At 48.5% G+C, this 16,086-nt stretch overlaps 1 protein-coding gene and 1 long non-coding RNA gene across 8 annotated transcripts in view; one reads left to right on the forward strand and one right to left on the reverse strand.

The window, feature by feature from the left end:
- LOC307225326 overlaps positions 1–16,086 on the reverse strand; it is a 325,653-nt gene that overhangs the window by 53,762 nt on the left and 255,805 nt on the right. The gene's annotated exons all lie outside the window — the stretch shown is intronic.
- The window catches only part of TASOR2 (transcription activation suppressor family member 2), a 67,406-nt gene that overhangs the window by 32,052 nt on the left and 19,268 nt on the right, over positions 1–16,086 (forward strand). For 6 of the 7 annotated variants that reach the window (XM_079992097.1, XM_079992096.1, XM_079992099.1 and 3 more), the window contains 7 exons: positions 1,876–1,979; positions 4,235–4,307; positions 4,424–4,498; positions 5,559–6,332; positions 8,505–8,681; positions 11,235–12,093; positions 14,265–14,697. In XM_079992097.1, coding sequence (XP_079848223.1) covers positions 1,876–1,979; positions 4,235–4,307; positions 4,424–4,498; positions 5,559–6,332; positions 8,505–8,681; positions 11,235–12,093; positions 14,265–14,697 — 2,495 coding nt within the window. The remainder of the gene's footprint in view (positions 1–1,875; positions 1,980–4,234; positions 4,308–4,423; positions 4,499–5,558; positions 6,333–8,504; positions 8,682–11,234; positions 12,094–14,264; positions 14,698–16,086) is intronic. The other variant, XM_079992102.1, reaches the window with a different exon arrangement.

Genomic DNA, 16,086 nt, shown 5'->3' on the forward strand with positions numbered 1-16,086 from the left:
CCTCATTTCTTGAATTAAAATTGGAGGCATGATTTTTATAGCCAAGGAACGCTTACTTGGGGTAATAAGGATCTTGAACTCTTTTTAAAATGATCTGTGACGGTGAAATTGGATTGGGATTTTTCTGTTTTTCTGTGTTTTTCTGTGTTTACAGAAAGGCAAGTCCATACACAGTACTGCAAGGGGGGGCAGTGGCGTAGCGTGGGGGGTGCAGGGGGGGCCGGCCGCACCGGGCGCAACATCTGGGGGGGGCGCGCTCACCACCTCCGGAGTCGCCGAAGAGCCTCAGGCGCAGGCTGTAGCAGAGCCCCATGTCTCGTGGAACCGACGAGCTGTGCGCGCGTCCGGGCTGAAGGCGTCCGGCAGGCAGCGGCTCTCAGCACTCACCATGGTCCCCGCGCGTCAGGGCCGCGGAGGGTGCGCCAGGCAGCCCCTCCTCACAGCCCCGCCGCTGCTGCTGCAGCTGCTGTGCCATGTTGCATTTTCCTTGCCTCTCTGCCCTCCTCCTCCTCCTCCTCCTCCGGGCAAGCGGCGTCGTTTGGGCGGCAGCGCCAGCGGCAACTCGCCTCAGATCACCTGACACGGACCCGCCGCCGCCGTGGCTACCTTACCGTAAATACCCCAGCCCAGGCAGCAGCAAGAAGAAGCTGGCAGCGGCAGCAGGTTAGGGGTTAGGGGCGCAAATTACTTGCCTTGCCCCGGGTTAGGGGGCGCAAATTACTTGCCTTGCCCCGGGTGCTGACAACCCACGCTACGCCGCTGGGGGGTGGGCAATCTGTTGAACTCAAGGAGTACATTTTACTGTAGGGGGTTAATTCTGCTCCAAGTTGGCTTTAACTTAACACCGGAGTTAGCACTCTCTTGTGCAAACATGCAGCATTGATTTCTTATTTGTTAGGTACTTTTGCATTAGGCTATCAGGGTTCATTTAGTGTTGCCAAAAAGAGAGAGACCGCCTCACATTATCTTGGACTGGACAGCTCTCGAAATGGATGTTTGTTTCTGTTACTTTCCATGCCCCCAAAAGTCTGAGCCACTTACAAATGCACATAGCTTGCCCAACATTTGAAAACAATGCAGCAGGAAATAAAAAAAAATTAAAAACCATTTTTTTAAATCTAAAAAGTGCTCATCAAGTAAAATTTTATAAAAAGGGCAGATCCTTCCCCACCCAGCTTAAAGGTGAATGCTATAAACAGGCCGTGGGTCATAGCTACAGTATGAACAGAGTTAGCAACCAAAAGGCTTTGGCAACCAGGAATGTCTTATCTTGGCAGCTGAAAGCTGACAGTGATGAGGCCAAGTAGATTTCCCTGGTGAAAACATTGGACAAATGGGGGAGTAGAGGACTGTCTGCTGTAAAGGACACATGCCCATTATTTACCATGAGTCCAGTATTTCACCTAGGATTTTTACTTACTTAGGGTGGTGGTGGTTCTGTTTTGCTTTCTCTTTTGTCAGAAGTCTTGCATTCCTCTACCACATTTTAAGTTTCTCCCTTTTGTAATGTTTTAGAACAATTTTAAAAAGTTAGGATATTCATATCGGGTTAACATATTTTAAAGAGATACTCAATGTGAATTATCAGGGTTTCCCAGGATTTTGGCTGAGTGGCCCAGTCTTCTCCCCCTTCTGCATTACTGTTCATTTGGTTTTTTATTTTGTCATTGTTGTGGCTTTATTTTAATTGTGACATTTGTAGAACGCACCCTGGGATTGTCAGGAAAGGGTTAGCAATAAGTTCAAATAAGCGAATACAGTACATAAATTCTGGGACGGTTACTGCATTCAGAAGTTAGGTACTGAATAATTTTAAAAACAATCAAGCGTTTTTGCAAAAATACTGAAATAAAAATGTGCTTGTTTGCTCTGTAGTCTGCCATCAAGGCATTTTGTTCCGATTATACGAAGTGGAAATGTTAAATCAAAATGAACAAAAAGTGAATCAGTTAACAGAGAGCTTGAAGGAGAAAGATCTGGTAAGTACATCATGCTTTGGAGACCAGTTTTCTGTCCTGACTTTTGTGGAGTGATGTATGCCAGTCCTTATCTACTGATCATTCCTAGCAAAGTAGAATTTGCATCCCTTCATTTTGACAACCTTTGTGGCTTAGGACTTCACTGAGCCTATTAACATTCTGAGGTAACCGCAGAGACAGTTTGCATAGGGAGCGCCACAGAGAAGGGGTTAACAAATCAGAAAACTGGGGATCTATAAATAGAAAAAGGGCAGTTTCCAATATTCTGTTGCAGCACGACTCTAGGAATTTGCTGTTATTTATTTATTTGTAAAAGTATTTTTGTACTGCCAGATCATAAAAGATCAGGGCAGTGAACAAGGGGAGTAGACTTCTGTATCATTTTCTGTTCCTCGAAAACTTGCATGGTGTCTCCTCTATTCTATGCCTCAGGCCCCCACCCCACTTTGCCAGTTTGTATCTTCAGGTTTCATTTTCCTTTATCTACCTTATTCCTGGACTGAGCTTCCAAGCCATTTTCAAACTGTAGTTTCTGAAGCTGGCTTGTTTAACATTTTGTTCTAAGCCACTCTCCCTGGTCTGGATGACACAACAGGCTATGGATCAGTGGAAGTGAAACTGCACACTGGTAGAATCCTCCTTCCAGCCATGTGCAGCCAATGGGAGGAGGGGAGAGCATGTGAACCCCAAAGATCCTTCCAGCTCCTGCAGGTCAGGCTAAACTGTGGTTTAGGGCAGGAGTCCCCAGCATGTCAAACATGGATGCAGTGGGCCCTTGGGGTCTTTCCTGGGTACCCACAAAGCCTCTGAACTCCCCAGCACCACAACATACACACACCTATGTACGGTGCCCCCCTGGGCATGAGATGGCAAGGATGGCAATCTCTCTCTCTAGGGAGGAAGTTGAATGCGTAGTGCTCTTTCCCACTTCCTCTTTCAGCTCTGGGCTTTTTAAGGCTCAGATTAATTCTCCCGGCTCGGACTTTTGCCCAGATCCCCCGAAAAAAGCGACGTGCGTTTGTGTATCTTTCTGCCTCAGGACAACTCTCTCTTCACCGGAGCACAGCTCAAAGTGAAAGTAAAATGAAAACAAAGGTCTGCTGTCAAAGCGCAGCTGTCAGTACTGAAAGTGAAACAAGGCTGCACCAGGAGAGCCCAAGGTTTCTACCTCCTTTTAAAATCGTTACGAAATAAGAGCAGCAGTCCTACGAAGAACTGGCTGTAGGTGTGCCTCTATTCAGGGCCCAGCTGCCCTTGCAACACAGCTGGTCTTGTGGAGCTGAGATCTTGAGCTAGCCAGGCCCCCATTGAAATGTCAGCTCCCACATAAGCTCAGGACAGCAGGGCTGTTGTGGCAATGACAAGAAGTTCCTAGAACTGGCAGGGACTCTAAGGCTCATCTTGTCCGGCCCCTTCCATCAATGTGTGTTAAGTTTTTGGAACACTGAGCAGCATTTTAAGGATGTTAGATTAATAAGAACAAGTAGTCTTGGGCTGCTGTTGCTTTTACTGTATTCCATCCTACTTTTGTGACTGTAATTTGTTTTAAACTGTTTTTAACGTTGATTTTGAAATTGTTGTAACCCAACATTTCTAGTGGAATAAGAACACACCCACCAGCATTAAGAAAAAGTGCTGTTGTGGAACAGTGTTGGCTCAGGGAGACCTTGGTTTGAATGTAAAAGAGCTCTGTGGGATCTGACTCAAGATCCCATCTATTCTAACATCTGGTTTTCTGCAGCGGCCAACCAGCTTGGAATTCCCACTTCGCTGTTAAACTCACTGTTCTCTGCTACTCTACACCAGCCATACACCATACTTTAACCAGCTGTTGCAAGAATTAAAAATCAACCAACAAACAACCCCTTGGAGATAACAAAAATAAATGCGCAAATTTGAACTGTATGAAATGTACATTATGGACATTTAAAACAATTGAGAACATGTATATTGCTTTGATGGATCAAACCAAGGCTCATGCAATCCAATATTCTGTTTTCACCTAAAAAGGGGCGTTAAACTGATCATAGCTTGAGAAGGGGAAGGATCTTGGCTCAGTTGATGAGCACATGTTTTTCATGCAGACAGGGTCAGGTTCAATCCTTGGGTAGAGCTGTGAATGTCTGCAGTCTGAAACCTTGGACAGGTGCTGCCAGTTGGTGTAGACATTACTGAACTAGATGTAGCAAAGGGCTTGACTCCGTAAAGGGTGGCTTCCTGTGTTCCTACGGTGACCTTTTTCCTATTCTTGGTAGGCACTTGTCAAATATTTAAATGACCGGGCGATTCTCATCCTGCTTTCCTCATCTGCCTTGGTAAAGGGAAAAGGTAAGAATAAAAGATCTGAAGTTTTCTGTGGTTTTAAAAAATATATCCATATGTGATCTTGATGGAAGAGTCAGATTTGTAGCTGTTACCAGTCTCCCTCTCTCTCCTCTCTGCAGATTCTGGCCCGGGCGAATCTACGTGTCTTCAGGCTTTGTTTTTAATCTCTTCCCTGAGGCCTAAGTGTTTAACAGGTACTATTCCTTTGCTTGGCCTCGACAGGCTGAATTCAGGCAGCACAATGGAACCTCTGTTGTCGAACGTAATCCGTTCCCGTTTGATTTCCGAAACGTTCGACAACCGAGGTGCAAATGCCGGTTGGCATTTTAAAAATGCAGAAAAGTGCCTTGGAAGCCGTTCGACTTCCGAGGTGCGTTTGAAAATGGAAGCATTCACTTCCGGGTTGTCGGCGTTTGGGTTACGAATTGTTTGACTTCCAAAGCATTCAACAACCAAGGTTCCGCTGTATTTGATAAGCTCCGCCCCATGTCACACACAGCCTTGCATCTCCAGGGACGTCCAAAGATGCAGACTCTGATTTCTGCTTCCTTCCAAGCCAGAATTGAAAAAAGAGAGTTTGGAACGGGTTTCTGATTCTGGCCTAGGGAGGAAGGGATTGCAAGCCGTAATTTGCCAGTTTGGAGGCCCTAGCAAACCATGGTTAGCGCCTAATAGGAGGCAGAAGGAAACCATGGGTGGGATGGAAAGTGGCAGCCCACAGCTTGTCTCCCAAACCATGGTTTGGAGGACCATCCAAATTGGGCAGTAGAATCTTCTTTCTCTGCCTTTGCAATGTTTTCAATTGCACACTATAACTGGATGATTAGCAAAGCCATTGGATGTCTGCTTGGCCATGTGGCCAGGGATAGGGAACCCCAGACCTGGAGGCCAAATGTGGCCCTCCATACCTTTTTGATTAGCCCTCATGAGTCTTTCATCCCTAGCCATACACCCTCTTGAGAGACATCATACAGCAGGCCTGCTCTGCACATTTTCTAAGTATTGGCATGGCTGGAATGCCTCCTTGAACTCTGATATAATGCTTCTTGCTTGCCTAGGCTAGAGAGGGGTGTGTGCGAGTGTCTGTGGGGGAAAAAAATACAAAGATAAAATTCACATTTATTCTCATTGCTTTTGTCCCTGCCCCTCTGCCCCCCAGGCATGTGGCTCTCAGAAGGTTGCAAAGGTCACGTGCATGCTTGTTTTTCTTGTGATGGGTGCACGTTGCATTAATAGTGTGTTTCTTCTTGGCAGCAAAAGATTTGAAATGCGAACACGGGGCAAACAAGAGATATTCACAAGTCGCTCTGGTTCTGCCAGGGCTCCACCATGCATTATTGGAAGCGGCCAAGCATCCCGTCGACAGCGGAGACCCACTCAACACTTTGGTGAAGCTGCACCTCCAGGAGTTTGCAAAGCTTGATAAGAAGAATTTGCGGCCGTCCACCAGCAGCCTTGATAGCCCGCCCCTCTCTTTCGATGTTGAATCTCTTTCCGAAAAGTGTCCCCAAAGCTCTCTCTTCCGCCTGCAGTTTTACCTGTCTCATCCCCAAAACTATGCGCTGGAAATGTCAACGGCTACCGCTTTCCTACATGGCAGAACTCGGTCTCCCAGAGGCAGCAGCGCCGGCAGCAACTTGCAGGAGGCCGACACTTCTTCAGGTTTGAATTTGGACTCTTTGGCATGCGACGAGCCCATTGGCACGGTTGAAACGGCCAGGACTCGGCGTGCGGGGCAGCTGGCCCCACATAGCAAAGAGGCTGATGTGGAACCCAGTGAGATGGGAGAGCGGACTTTGGAGCAGCACAAGAGGAAATCCAGTAGGCTCCTTGTGGCAAATGCAAGGAAGAAATTGTCTCCTCCGAAGGAGGTTTCCAGCAAGGAGGACAAAGGAAAGCAGAAAAAAGCCAGAAAGGAAAATTTGAATCTCTCCTTGCCAGCTTCCAAAAATTCAGAACCGCCTGGCGGCTCTAATGAACCTACCCTTAAATTAAAAATTCTTCAGAACCCGCTAAGAAGGAAGAGAGGTGAGTGCACTGTCTTAACCCTAATACAGATTTTCTTGCAGGTGAGCACTTTTAAATGCCAGTACAGTGCTTGGGGTGGCGGTGCAATTCAAAGCAATGTGCCTGCCCACAGAGCTACTCTGCTAGAGCCATTCAGCACCAGGAGTCACGTTATCCATGCTGCAAAAACATGCTGCCTCGATTCCTGGAATGTTCTGTCTCCACATGGCTCCGAATACTTTTGGAGAGAGAGGTTTGAAAGAGATTCTTAGCCTCCCATAGCAGAGTTAGTGCAGTGGTTGATTGCCTCAATTAAGCACATCAAACTCGGTTAGATTTGCTCTCATCCACCTTTAAACAAAATGCTGAGGCTAGAATAAATCCCAAACTCTTGGCTTTTCAAATTGGAAATCTAAGATAAGCAGTTGTATGAATTTTACCTTTTTATTATTTATTTATTTCGTATGCAGTCTTTCCGTTACCTGCAGGCTGTAAAAGTCTGTTTTACCAAGTGGCAGCTAGCTTCTTCCAAAGAGGGAGAGAGGGAGAGAGGGAGAGAGAGAGAGAGGTTGAGGGAGAAGCAAAGGCTGGTGGGAGCACTGGCGGAGGAAGAGGCGTGCGGAGGGAGCGCACCACCCCCGGCTGCGCAATCCCGGCGTGGTGCCATCGCGGCTGCCCCCCTGACCTGCGCTGGGTGCCACGCCCTTTCGGGCAGCACACCATGCCCCGAAGACGCGCTCCACGCCCCTTCGGACACGCGCCAGCTGCACTCCACCTGCTCTCTGTCCCCCCCCCCCCCCGTTCCAGAGCATGAAGCTTCATCACTGGGTGGGAGCCTGCTGAGTCCCACCTATGGTAACTTGAGCTCGGGGCTCAGGTTAATCCTTTCATGCACACAAGTGTGAGCCAGTAACTGTATAATACAGCAAATACCAGTTGCTGGAAATCAGAAGTTTGGAGAGCCTCGTGCCATGGGTTGCATCAGCTCTTGGGCAACTCTCCAGAGGTTGCATAGCAGCAGTGGGTGTGGCCACTCCACCCCCCCCCTTGATATACACAGGCACACGGTTCCCTCCTCCCCATTCAGCTTACTGGTGCAGATCAGCGCTGAGTCCTGTTTATGTATTTATTGTTTCCTGCTGCTGCAACAATTAGTGTTTTTTTTGCCGGGGTGCAGAAAGAATTGCTTGGAGGGCTCTTTCAGGCCTCCAGACTAGGGGTGCACTGCTCTAAACACTCTTGAGACCCAGGGCACTGGAAGGATGGCTGGTTTTTCCATGAAGCTGCTCAGCAACTGAGATCCTCTGTTTGCATCATGAATGCATGCATGCATTTATTTCAAAGATTTATGTAACACTTAACACGGTAGTCTCTTAAGTGGTGTACAGTAATGGTCAAAAGATAAAGCAAAGGTAAATCAGTTAGAATTAATCCCCTACCCCCCCCCCCAAAAAAAATATATATATATATCAGAAAACATACTTAAAATGCCTGCTGGAGTACATTCATACCTTGGGATAAATGTGCTTCAAATTAAGTATTTTCGGGTTGCGCTCCGCGGTGACCCAGAAGTAACAGAGCGGGTTACTTCCGGGTTTCGCCCCGTGTGCATGCGCAGACGGTCAAAATGATGTCACGCGCATGCACAAAAGTGGCGACACGCGGACGCGGGTTGCGTTCGCTTCAGGATGCGAACGGGGCTCCGGAACGAAACCCGTTCGCATCCCGAGGTACCACTGTATTTTAAAATGTCTTCAGTAGGTGCTAGAAATTCAAGAGGGAGGGGGCCTTTCTGATCTCAGCTGGGAGGGACTTCCATAGGATAAAGCCAGTGATGTTTAACCCCCCACCCCGGCTCCTGGGGGGTATAAGCTATGTGCCCAAGGCACATGGGGCCTGGGAGGCCCTTCTATGGGTGCCCCTGACACTGGAGGTTAAATGAGTGGCTGAGCCTCATTGATGCACCTCCCGCCCATGGCAGATCTGCCTGGCACCTTCCTGGGCATGTTGGGGTCTGAACTGGGCATCGCCCACATGCAAAGCAGTTAGGGCTCTTCATCGATCTGAGCATGGGGCAAGTAATGTTTGAATTGGGCCAGCATTCGTGTGGATCATAAGGGCTCTCTGCAAGGATTTTATCGCTTCCTTACGCCTTATTCCTTCTTGGCGCTAGAGACCTTTCTTTTCTCGTAGGCGCTGAGGTTTTGTCTGCGGAATTTGTCCAGCAAACACCGTGCGAGTCTGCTGTGAAGGCCGCCGCCTCTTCTGAGAGCCTTGGAGTGGAAGAGAAGAAGTCCCGGGTCTCGAAACAAAAAAAAGACTCCACCGCGGAAAAAGTTTCGAGTGAGAAGATGAGCACGAGGAACCAAAGTAAGGCGGTGCTTGAAACGTAAAATCAGAATTAGGGTTAAGATGATGCTTTGGCTCGGCTTCCCCTTGAAAGGATGAGGAGCTGGAGGCTGGTGTTTTCCCTCCCGTCCCAAGGACGTTTCTTTCCTTTGCATCACCTTCCCAATGGCACGGGCAAAGGGCTTTCTAATGCCTTTGCGGCTCTTTCCAAAGTCCCCCCCCCCCATCTTGGTGGCATCCTGCCACACGGGTGAAAGAGGAAGCTGAAGAGCCTTTGCCTTTTAGTTGAGTGTAGCCCAAGATGGCTGACGCTTTTAGTCCTTCCTGGGTTGACAGTTGTGGTAAAGGTAAAGGTAAAGGTACCCCTGCCCGTACGGGCCAGTCTTGACAGACTCTGGGGTTGTGCGCCCATCTCACTTAAGAGGCCAGGGGCCAGCGCTGTCCGGAGACACTTCCGGGTCACGTGGCCAGCGTGACATCGCTGCTCTGGCCAGAGCCAGAGCCAGAGCCGCACACGGAAATGCCGTTTACCTTCCCGCTGGTAAGCGGTCCCTATTTATCTACTTGCACCCGGAGGTGCTTTCGAACTGCTAGGTTGGCAGGCGCTGGGACCGAGCAGCGGGAGCGCACCCCGCCGCAGGGATTCGAACCGCCGACCTTTCGATCGGCAAGTCCTAGGCGCTGAGGCTTTAACCCACAGCGCCACCTGCGTCCCCTGACAGTTGTGGACTCTACTTCAAAACAGTGAACAAAGGGACCCGGGTCAGTCAGCGACCAAGACGCCGAGTCAGATGTTGTAAAGTCAATGGCTAGGGAGCCACAGAGGGCTGATGCCTCTGAGCCTGATACTGGTCACCAGAGGGCCACTAAACCCCAAGCTGGTGGGCACGAGTCCCATGGACTCTCTGAGAATTTGTGGGTTTAGAGTTCCAGGATGATTTCTCTCTGAGAGATCCGCATTGGTTCCCAGTACGTTTCCGAGCACAATTCAAAGTGTTGGTGCTGACCTTTAAAGCCCTAAACGGCCTCGGTCCTGTATACCTGAAGGAGCGTCTCCACTCCCATCGTCCAGCCCGGACACTGAGGTCCAGCTCCGAGGGCCTTCTGGCGGTTCCCTCATTGCGAGGTTACAGGGAACCAGACAGAGGGCCTTCTCGGTGGTGGCGCCCACCCTGTGGAACACCCTCCCTTCAGATGTGAAGGAAATAAGCAGCTATCCTATCTTTAAAAGACATCTGAAGGCAGCCCTGTTTAGGGAAGTTTTTAATATTTAACGCTGTACTGTTTTTAACACTTGATTGGGAGCTGCCCAGAGTGGCTGGGGAAACTCAGCCAGATGGGTGGGGTATAAATAATAAATTATTATTATGGACCACATCCCAGAGCGCCAGGTCCCATAGAGACAGAGACAGGACCCCCATGGGTGTCTCTCTCTGAACCTGTGGAACTGACTGCCTCCCACTGTGCCAACAGTGCAGGGAGTGCAGGAGAAGGGTACCTGCCTGCAGGCCAGAAAGTTGGCCCTTTTAGTTCCTAGAAATGGAGGTGGATTTCTTGAAGCACGTTGTTCGTAGTGCTTCCTGCGGGTTCATTAGCAGGAAAGTGAAGGTGCTCAGGAAACTATGGCTACCTGAGTTTGACGGGATTTCTCTATGACTACCATACTGGCCTGAATATAAGCCGCACTTCCCCCCAAAATTCCAACCATGAAAAGTTAAAGTGTGGCTTATATCCGTGACCTTACGCTAGGAGTGCGGCGAAGCAGCGTCCGCCCCGTGCACACTCCCCTGTCCTCTCCCGCCAAAGCTGGGAAGGGAGAGAGAGCGAGGAAGGGGAAAGGCTGCCGGTAACGCAGCCCCCCCCCCCAAGTATGCACCGAGGAGCAGTGAGGAAGAGAGTGGCTTATATTAGGGTATTTTTTCTTTTTCTTTTTTTCTTCCCCTCCCTCCAATTTTAAAGGTGCAGCTTATATTTGGGCGTGGCTTATATTCGGGCCAATACGGTAGCTACAGTCATGGGGAAAAGAAAGTACACCCTCTTTGATTTCTGTGGTTTTACATATGGCATAATAACAATAATCTGTTTCTTAGGAGTTCTGAGGTTATATTTACCTGATTTAAAGACCTGCTAAGAAACAGATCATTGTTATGATGTCCTCATATGTAAGACCACAGAACTTAAAGAGGGTGTACTTTCTTTTTCCCATAACTGTATAACTTTATCTGTAACTAATTGAATTTATCTGTAACTAACTATAACAACAGCTAGAGAGAGATCCTTTTAAAATCCTACCTTTCCTCCTCAGAGCAGCATACAAGGCTCTCTTCTCCCTCCCCGGCCACTTTGTCCTTATAACGACCCTGTGAGTAAGGTTAGGTTGAGACATAGCGACTGTCCCAGAGTAGTCACTTTGCAACTTTAGTGACTGAACAGGGACTGGGAATGTTAGCATGAAACCACAAGTGCTGCACCATATTGGCTCTCAAAAAACCACTAGCCTTTAATGGTGCTTTTTCGTAAGGGTGGAACTGTCTTAGCATCCCCGCTCTGAAACTTTCTCCTTTTCTTACGCAGTGAAGAGGAAAAGTTCCCATCAGCGGGAGGACGAAATTCCTCCGGCTAGCGATGAGAACGATCCTTCGAGCGAGAGAAGCCCGGCCCAGGATGCTTGCCCATCTCCCAAAGTGCTCAACTGCGACTCCCACGCCTTGAACCTGTTGGCCGACCTGGCGCTGAGCTCCAACTCCCCGCTGCTCAGCAACAGCAGTGGCGCCTCCTTGCCCCCCAGCCCCTCTCGGGAGCGCCGCCGCTTGCACAAAGGGAAACATTCGGACAAGTCTTCTGATCACGAATATCACAGAGTGACAAAGAAGCTGAAAACTGCTTCCTTCTCTGGCAAGACGGGCCCAGAGTCTGATTTGTCTCCTGAGCAAAGTGGTGAGGGCAGAGAGTCTCCTTCCAGCTCTCATGAAAACAACCCCGCGGGTTCCAGCAAAAGGCGGGCTGCGAAACCCAGTTTGGCGACACCTCCAAGGGAGACGGGTTATCTTTCGGATTCGAGCATTCACTCCTTGATTTCTTCTGAGCACTCGTACGCCTCCCCGGTGTCTGAATCTTGCAAGAAGGGGCCCCCGGGCACCAAGAACGGTGTGAAGAATGCCAGGCTGGGGCCTTTAGTTGGAAAAGTCATGCCTTTTCGGCACCAGCAGAGGATCTGCCACCCTCACAAGCAGCTGAGGGGCTGCATACCATTCACGCGCTCTGCCGTCATGGCCGCGAGGTTGAAGGAAGACTTCTCCAAGTCCCATAAAGTGACCTTTTGCGACAAAACTGTCAAAGTGACTTTCCAGTGGGAGGCTGACTACCCGCCCAACTTAGATAGCAAATACACTAATAATATCTTGGAGAGAACAGTAGTTCGAGCTGTACACGGGTAAGTAATTCCCAGCTTTGGAAAGATACTCATTGTATGAAATGCATTCAAGCCACAAGTAAGATAAATAAAATCATAACTAAAAAGGTAAAGTAAAGGACCCATGACAGTTAAGTCCAGTTGCAGATGACTCTGGGGTTGCGGCGCTCATCTTGCTTTTGAGGCCGAGGGAGCCGGCGTTTGTCTGCAGACAGTTTTTCCTGGTCATGTGGCCAACATGACTAAGCCGCTTCTGGTGCAACCAGAGCAGCACACGGAAACGCCATTTACCTTCCCTCCGGAGTGGTACCTATTTATCTACTTGCACTTTGGAGGAGGGGCATGCTTTCAAACTTTTAGGTTGGCAGGAGCTGAGACCAAGCAACAGGAGCTCACCCCATCATGGGGATTCGAATTGCCTACCTTCTGATCGGCAAGCCCAAGAGGCTCAGTGGTTTAGACCCTTCATAACTAGGTAGAATTACAGGCCTGGCAGTAGTGGTGAGAATGCAGATAGGAGCTGGGTGATCTCTCCAGGATCATGAACCGTGGCCCAGAGAACAAGGGCATTTGGAGGCTGGTCTTTCAATGCCTTGAGCTGAGCCATTATATAGCTATATAGGCAACTCTCCGCTCATGTGGCGGTTACGTTCCAGGGATAGCATGTAAGGCCAAAATCACATATAGTCAAAACATATATATTTGCCAAGTATGTAAAGCTGAATGCGCACAGGTTAAATGAGCGTAAGTTGTGAGTTACATCTGTGTGTGTACAACCTCTTCTTGAGAAGCTCAGAGCCTTAAATGGACAGGAATCTGGTCGTTTGGTTGCCTCTCTGCTGAGTGTGTTGAGATGGGCACAGTACACCAGAGGTACACTTGCGACATCATCTGATGGGCAGGAAGATGGGGTTAAATCCTCAGTTTGGCTGTGTGTACACGTTCCCTGCTTGGAACAGACGTGAACAGCCAACGTAGCATATAACCCCTGCGAATCAGCTGATAAGCAGGGGGTCCTGTTCTGATTCAGGAAGGGATTTGGGTCAAAAGCCCTGGGAAAGTGGAGGGAGAAATTGTTCTGGCAGTGCCTTGCAAGGTGATTTGAAGTCTCCCCACTTAGGAACTTAAAAGTACCTTGCTCCTGAAGTCAGGTGGTTGATGGGAGGATAGCCTTGCCCACCTGTCAAATTTTGCCCACAAGCTTGATCCTGATAAGGAGCTGGCCTGTGGAGCCAAAATGGGTTGCCACCCGTACACTGCATCAATAGGTTCTGTGCTTCCCAGCCAAGGTCATGGGCTGCTTTCAGGATCTTCCCTAGCAGGACATTGAGAGCAACAGGAATAGATGGAGAGTGCCTGTCAGGAGACATTGCCCCAGAGAACACCTTGTTCCAGGCAGCCTCTCCAGTAGGAGAAGATGACAGTCTCTGGGATCATAGAACTGTGGAGTGGGATCCCAAGGGTCACCTAGTCCAACCCCCTTCCATATAGGGAAACTCAACTAAAGCATCCATGACAGATGATCATCTGACCTCTGCTTAAAAACCTCCAAGAAAGGAGAGTCTACCACCTCCTAAGGTCGTCTGATCCACAGTCAAACAGCTTTTACTGTCCTATAGTATAATAGTAATAATAATAATAATAATAATAATAATAATAATAATTTTTTAAAAAATTAACATTTCTGTACCATCCTACAGTAGCTTTATGCATCCCCAGGTGAAAAGTGTCCAGTAGTTTGATCATCTTTTTTGGACAAAGTAATAATCGTAAATAAATAAGAATTAAAATGTGCACCCCACCACCGAGACCATTCCATTGTAACTATCCAACCTCCCAAAATTTCAGCACCTCTTGGCGATGGTTTGACCCCTTTCCGTTTTAACAGTACAAGTTCTACAAACAGCCCTTTAGATATTTCAAGATGGCTCTCATATCTCCTCTCCGTCCCTCTTTTCCAGGCTAAACATATCCAGCTCCTTCAACTGTTCCTCATAAGGCTTGGCTTCTAGACCCTTGATCATCTTAGTTGCCCTCCTCTGCACACATTGCAACCTGTCAACATCCTTTTTCAATTGTTTATGCAGGACCCAAGCCATGTAAAGACTAAAATGATGTGATTTCACCCAGTCAGGTAGAGAGCCTTAAAATAAAACTTCTCAAGAATAAGTCTGCATTTCCTTTTTCTGTAGGCCCTGGGACACCCGCTTGTTGGATGATTCAGATGAAATGATGCGCATCCTGCATATGTGGGTGGCGCTGTTTTATAACAAGCCGTTCAGATCCCCTACAATAAGGAACGTGGTCGAACACCGCAACCCTCCCAAATTCGTCTCACTGAGAAGCATCGTGGATGCCTTTGAAGTCATCGACGACGATTGCGAGGGGTCGTACAGTTTGGAGAAATGCCCCGCAGACTCTCTATCCGGTGATAACCGGACGCCCAGAGAAGCAGACGAGAGGGCGGTTTCTTCCTCGGAGAAGCCCCTCTCCTGTAATGAACTGTCCTCTACGAATTGCATCGATGAGGCTCCCATCGTTATCCCTGATGACCCCAGTGAGGAGGAGGAAGAGTCCCATGTTGCTGCCAGCAAACCGAAAGAGAATGTTAATCCTCCTGACAAAGTAAGAAAGACTTCGGTAGATCGGCTCAGGCCAGATGTCAGTGTTGGGCAGGAGGCAGATGCAGAGTGCCAGGAGCCTGGCTGGTACACTTGGCACCATTTAGCAGTGAGGGGCTCAGAGCTACAGCTGGGCATAGCTACATCTGTAAAACCATACGGGTAATTTGGAACCTCTTGCAGTTTTTGAGAACAGCCTTATAGCGACTCGGACCGCTGGTCCATTTGACTCAGTATTACGCCGAGTTAACTACACTGACTGGCAATGATTCTCTCTGCCCTGTCCGCAGATGCCAGGGATTCAACCTGGGTTCTGCTTGCCTAGTGAGTGTTCTGCTACTGAGTTACAGCCCTGATAACCTCAAATCTCATTCATGAGTGAAAATTGGGTAGAGAGCCTACCCTGTTTCCCTGAAAGTAAGACATCCCCCGAAAATAAGACCTACTTCCAGTTTTGCCTCTCACTGTAATATAAGGCATCCCCCCAAAATAAGACCTCCCCGATAATAAGGCTACCCCCAGAATATAAGACCCCTGAAGCTACCGTAAGGTGTCTGACTCCTCTGGACCGTAGCGGCGGGCACCACCACGCAGCTTACTGATTGGCCACAGCACAGGCAGAGCTGTTCAGGCAGTGCCGAAGTCTCTTTAAATCAGAGAGCCCACGCCACCGCCAGGAAAAGCTGCCGCCTGCTGCTCGCTCTGCCCTGATGGAGTCTGGCTGACTCGCAATTAGACAATAAATGTGTACCGTATTCTTCTTCATGGAAAAATAAGACATCCCCTGAAAATAAGCATCTTTGGGAACAAAAATTAAGACACTCTTATTTTCGGGGAAACAGGGTAGAAGTTCCTCATTGATTGGATTTATATACCGCCCTCGATCATAAGATCTCAGAATAAAATGTACAGAGGTTCCTAATAGACATTTTTATTGATAGCCACCTGTCAACATGTCCTCCGTGATACCTTGGAAACTTATCTACAGTGGTACCTTGGGTCTCAAACTTAATCCGTTCCAGAAGTCTGTTCGACTCCCAAAACCATTCAAAAACCAATGCTCAGCTTCCTGCACTCAAACGGTAGCTGCGTTGGACGTTCGGCTTCCGAAAAACGTTCACAAACTGGGACGCTTACTTCCGGGTTTGCGCCGTTTGGGAGCCGAATTGTTCGACAGCTAAGCCGTTCGAGAACCAACATACCGCTGTACGGAAATTAAAGGGAATTCGGCTTCAAATGTAAGAAAAGCCCTGCCGGTTCCCCTTTAATTTCCATAGACAGTTCCCATCAAATTTTTCTCTTGTTGCTGTTAGTAGTATAACAGTAGCCTCTACAGCAAATTGTGCTTTAAATCCCATAGAGCATGATGCCCTTCCCCAGTGAACTTGGAACA

Source organism: Podarcis cretensis (genome assembly GCF_951804945.1).
Source record: "Podarcis cretensis genome assembly, chromosome: 10".
In the NCBI taxonomy this organism is placed as follows: Eukaryota; Metazoa; Chordata; class Lepidosauria; order Squamata; family Lacertidae; genus Podarcis; species Podarcis cretensis.